Source organism: the organism of the source record quoted next, unplaced genomic scaffold, assembly GCF_019419815.1.
Source record: "Pyrus x bretschneideri cultivar Hongxiangsu unplaced genomic scaffold, Pyrus_bretschneideri_v1 Contig4, whole genome shotgun sequence".
Classification (NCBI taxonomy): domain Eukaryota; kingdom Viridiplantae; phylum Streptophyta; class Magnoliopsida; order Rosales; family Rosaceae; genus Pyrus; species Pyrus x bretschneideri.
The window spans coordinates 10,202,242-10,207,772 of NW_025999723.1; the positions used below are offsets into that span (position 1 = coordinate 10,202,242).

The 5,531-nt window shown below is 34.8% G+C and overlaps 1 protein-coding gene across 1 annotated transcript; it reads right to left on the minus strand.

Moving 5' to 3' along the window:
- Window positions 1-887: 887 nt before the first annotated feature.
- Window positions 888-5,027, minus strand: LOC103927208 (protein TILLER ANGLE CONTROL 1). Its single transcript, XM_009336107.3, has 5 exons — window positions 4,906-5,027; window positions 4,731-4,767; window positions 3,826-4,532; window positions 3,353-3,506; window positions 888-1,135 (listed from the first exon to the last, which is right to left on the minus strand). Exons 1-5 carry the CDS (start codon window positions 4,909-4,911, stop codon window positions 1,113-1,115), a joined length of 927 nt encoding a protein of 308 aa, XP_009334382.1. The 5' UTR covers window positions 4,912-5,027; the 3' UTR covers window positions 888-1,112.
- Window positions 5,028-5,531: the final 504 nt, after the last annotated feature.

A 5,531-nucleotide genomic window follows, 5' to 3' on the forward strand; every position in this document is an offset into this window, starting at 1 on the left:
GTGTTGGTCGGGACGAATGTGCATCGTGTGTGCACAGTGAGAACGAGAGAGACAATGCATGAGGGAGAAAGTGAGAGAAGAGAGAGGGAAGAAGAGAGGGAAGGAGAGAGGTAGTAGAGAGAAAGAAATCAGAAAATGGAAGGAAATAACCCATTTATATACGAGGGCAACTAAGTCATTTCAAGGTGTAGGAAAAATCTTATTTTTGTTCGATTGTTGTGCATAGCGTGTGCATATTCAAAAAATCCTATTTTTGTCCCAAGATTAAGAAAATGTCATATTTCTGTCTGTTTCCCTTATTTATTTGCAAAAATCAAGGTTTTAAAAGGCGACGTTAAGAGCTAGTTAGTCGGCAAGCCAGGGCTTAGCTCCTAGGTGAGGCCTAGGCGGATTTAAGTGAATTTATTAGATAACGTATAACTAAGTCTCTATTTATACTTCAAAAAGTACATAATTGCATTGGAATACATAATTTGCAAAATAGAATTAATGACGTATAGATTATAAAGTATTAGAACATAATGAAAACATGGGAGACAGGCATATAATGTGTATTTATCTAGGTATTCAACAAGTCTCTTATAATTTATTTAAAAATATAAAATGCAAAATGAAAGTTATTTATTTTCTATCTAAGTGAGAGTTGCAACCTAGATGGGTGCATATGCATGTCGTCCTTTCTTAATTTTCAAATACCTAAGGATTAATCAGGGTGATGGCAAGCTGCCTAACGCCGCTGGGGAGTTTTTAGAACAGTGGCAAAAATAAAGTGTTTTTGAAGCAATTTAATCCAAACCTTGTCTAGAAACCGTGCCAGAGTATCATATTCTTTGTTGAGCGTACTACTGTTGGATCATTTTGCTACTTTAATAGATAATGCAATCAAATGCCGACACACAAATCATAGCCTATAAGCTATGCCCCAAAAATATAACTCGCATCGTACTACAGCCAAAACAAATAAGAAAAATTACAAATTAAAACAGGAATAGCATAGTTCAACAGTTACACATACGCCAAAAGCTAAATAATTAACATTGTCCTTCATATAGTGATCAGCAATAACCAAAGTACGTAATTTCCAGGAAATAAATCAAGTTTCAAGCCATATTTCAATGGACACAAGCAGTAGCACCTGCAAAAAGTTGAGCAAACATATAAGGTGGTGTTCAGATTCGCATATTTGAAACATACAAGACATGATTTCGACTTGATTAAACTACAACGGATCACCAACAGATCGATAATAATAAAAAGTGATGTGAAAATAATGTTCTCTTGTTAGATATACGTTATTAGACATATACTTATATTATTGGATCGTAAATCAAAATTGCACTATTCAAATTATATTCAACTCAATCAATAGTTTAGATCTGTTATAGTTTGTCTAACAACTAATTTGAAATGACTTCATGATGCGACCATGGAGTTTTAGAATGACAAAATACTTGACTCCGTAAAAAAAAAAATTTCTTCGTATATACTGATTCTAATTTGATGACTATGTATACAATTTTATTTTTGTATTTTTCAAATATTACTTCAGTACAATCAGTATATGACTACATATTTAAGTAATTTAGATCCACTAGTTAAATTCTTTTGAATTGTTCAGTACACATCCAACCATTATACTTGCTGCAATCTATAATGTTTGCTATGACATCAAAAGATATGTAATATGTAGTGCTAGAAGATGAAGGTTGATGCAGTGCATAAGGAGTTTATTCAATGGGGCTTTTGGTATTTTGGTGTTTGGTCATTCCGTTAATTATTAATTTGATATTCATGTATCTTAGGCTATGATTTAATATTTGTAGTAATTTTGATGCATTGTAAGTTGTGTTTTAAATTAAGTGGCTAGGTGGAACAATTGTCATTTAATATGCTTTGGTGGCTTAGGGAGTTGTATCTGCATTGATGAAGATGTTTTGGCACACTAGTATATTAGGGAGGGAGTTTGATATGTTAAAGGAACACAATTGGAATTATAATTTTATGGTAATGAAGAATTGAGCATTGCTCTTCTATCATTTTTTCTATCAAGCCTTGTGTGTCTTTTGACATCTCCTCTATCTCTTTGTTGTTCTGCATTAAAGGTCCTTTCAGGCCATAAACTTAAGGAAAGTCATATTTAAAACATTCATTTTTACCTCTAACACACCCTTGTTAATTTTTGACCTTTGAGCTTCTTCAATTCACTCGATCCAATAGCCAAAAATTAAAAAAGACGTGTGAGAAGTAAAAATAAGTGTGGGATAGCACTACCCTAAAGTTAACACTCTGAAACCATATTTTACATGCATGATCATGCTGATGGATTAGATGATTTCACAATGATTGGATGAAGATTTGACAAATTAGCTCCTTATAGATACCCTTTAGTATTAGCAATTAGTGCTGGAATATAAAACAGATGTCAAGTGGCCACTTTCGAGAGCTATCCCTCTGGAGAACCCCTAGCGCCGCTCCCTCTCTCCCAAAGAAAACCCCAATCTTACCTTAGCCGCGGGTCCTTCCTTTTTGGTGGGGTCGGTGTCAACCCCATTTTTTCTTCCCTGATCCTCATTTTCTTCCTTTTCCTTTTCTCTAGTCTTTCGTAGTTTTGTTTGAGTTTGTCTCATTTTCCTTGAATTTTGCCTCAATTTTCTTGTGTTCTGTCTCAATTGTTGATAAATCTTGTCACTTATTAAAGTTTCATGTCTTTTTCTTTCCAAATTGTTGTTCCTAGCCGCAAGCTGCTGCCCACTTGGTTCGGCTATTCGACTCATCAAGTTATTCCTCCATAGACTTTAGTTTGGGGCGTGCCCTTAGTGTCAGTGGCTGCCAAAGTTCAATTCCTAATATTTGGTAGGGTAATGGGAACGCTTTTAGCATGAGTGGCTTCCCCACCCCCATTTTCATTCATCCTTTCGGTTTGTTGGTTCTTCTTCTTGGTGGCGGCTTGGCGATGGTGGTGCGGCTATTTTGGTAAAGGAGGCTAGTTCTTGTTCTCATATCTAAGTTTTCGGCTTAGGCACTATTACGGGCTTACTTTTTGGACTTGTTTATTTTACTTATGGGTTGCATTTTTACTTTAATGTTGTGAATTATCTTTGGACTTGCCTCACTTTATACTAGTGTGTTTTATTTTTAATGATAGTTGCTTTGACCAAAATAAAAATAACCTTTACTACTTAGTATTATGACATTATAACTATTATGATACTGAAAAGATAATTAGGCCTTTTTTATATTATCGACTTTGGATTATTGTAATTTTCAATGGTATGTAATTTAGTGAACAAAAATATGTGGAAACTTTTTTTTTTGTCCTTGAATTGAAGAGAGTACGCATATATATATATACCTTGAATTGGAAGCAAAGAAACTGAGTCAGAGGCATCACTTTCAACATTGGTGATGAGTTCTACTGCACAGGACTGCTTCAGGCCATCTGATTTGTGAACATTGACATCAAGCTCAGCTGGATGGATCTTCCTCTTCAACATCCTCCTCATCAGCTTTGGCGTTACAAACAATTAATTAGTTACGTTTTGGGGGGTTCCGGAATTACAAATTGTTCATTAAATCATTGAACTGGGAAAAGTAAGACCATTATTAACAGTTAAAAAGTAGTTGCTATAGTGAGTACCCTTTATGTGTATCTAGGACAAAAAATGTGCATCACAATTTCACTTGATAGGAAACAAATGACCCACCCAAGTTCAGTCCCCCTCTAGAGATAAATTCAGTGTAAAATATCACTTGTATAAAAAAATAAAAAATAAAAGAAGCGAAACATATGAACCAAATCATAAATAATCAAAAGAAATGACTCACTCGTTGCAGATTTTTTATTGGACTTGAATCCTCTTTGACGCGAGGAATGAGCTTCTTGGCAAATGCTAGGCCACTCTTTGTTCCCACATTCACCTTTTTCTGCATTTCTGGCTGGACTTTGCAGGAGTCAAGATTCAGTTGACCAACATCATGAACATGATCAGCCTGGAATAGGTCAGCTAGGGTTATTCTTTGACCTCTCTTCTTCCTTTGATCTTCATCGGTGATCTCGGAACAGTACAGATCAGGTGACGCAATACTGATTTCATAGTGGGACCCTTCAAATGGTGTAAGAGGAACACCACCAACGGTCAAGATGGCATGATCATCATCAGCTGGTTTCTCAATGGCATCAGAGTTTGACCCAACGTCCTCAAAACTGTGTCCAAATGTTTTAAACATTAAAGGATTCAGTTCTTCATCTCCAAAATTATCATCATAATGTTCATCATTGTCGTCATCATTATCACTGTGTGGAAATCCATTGTTTTCCTGATCGTCCTCTTCGCTCTCCAAAACAAAATATTCGTTCTGGTTGAAGGATTTTAGAGGATTGAAACCCAAGGTACCTATCGTTAAAATGCCCTCCCTCCAGCCGTCAAGCCCGTCAACATCAACAAGCCCGACTTGCTTGAGAAATGCTTGTGTGCCCTTGTCATTGGTTTCCATTTCCAGTTCAGTCTTTTTCACACTTCCAGAAAATCCATCTGAGGAAAACAAATTATTCTTCAGTTAGCACATAAAATAAATTCATAGAAAAATGATAAAAAAAATTTGTTAATAAAATAAATAAATAGGTACGATAATATATATATCAACTTAAGTGATAATACATATAACAAAAAAATCAAATTAAAGTAAGAAATTCAATTCCATATATAAAGAGAAAAGTTAAGAAATAAAACCTTTGTGATGAAGCCGCTTATGAACCCAGTTGAAGATCTACATACAGAGAAGGAAAGAAGACCAATTAGTGATATTGCACAATTAACTATATTGGTTATAATTAATAAATTCTGTATTAAGTTAAAACATGATATAATAATGTACATGGTTCTGCAACTAGTACGTACTAATTACCTTCATATTTTTCTGAGCAAAGTTGTCAATTATCAGAGCAAAGCCCCAGCGACTGAAACACAGACTGAAGAGGAATAATAATGAGTACCAGAATAAAAGGGCCGGGGCCAAGTGGGTTGCAGAGTATGAAAACGACACGCGTCCAGAGCGGGGCCCTAAACTGCACCTGTGTTTGTGGGTGCATTGGCTTCTTTGACGAGCCACGATGTTGGGTCTCTGTGGCATGATCGATGTGCCGAAATTCTTGATAAGATGTGTTTAATTAATGGGGTTTTTTGAAATAGATCCAAAGTAATTAAAAATTAGATCTATTTTAAAAGTTAAAAGTCACTAAAAATTGGACCTATTTCAAAAGGTAGTTTATAAAATTGGACCTATTTCAAATTTTCCCTTAATTTTAATTACCCTCTCTCTCTCTCTCTCTCTCTCTCTCTAACACGTCCACCGCCGCCTGTCAATGAAGTTCTAAGTTTGCGTAAGAGTAAACTTTCACAATAATCTCTAAAATTTTAGAGCTTTAATGAAAAGGAATTGAATTAACTTTAATTTAATCAAAAATCATCAAAAATTATTATTTAATTAAAAAAACTTAAAATTTAATCATAAAGACACAATTATTCATGTAT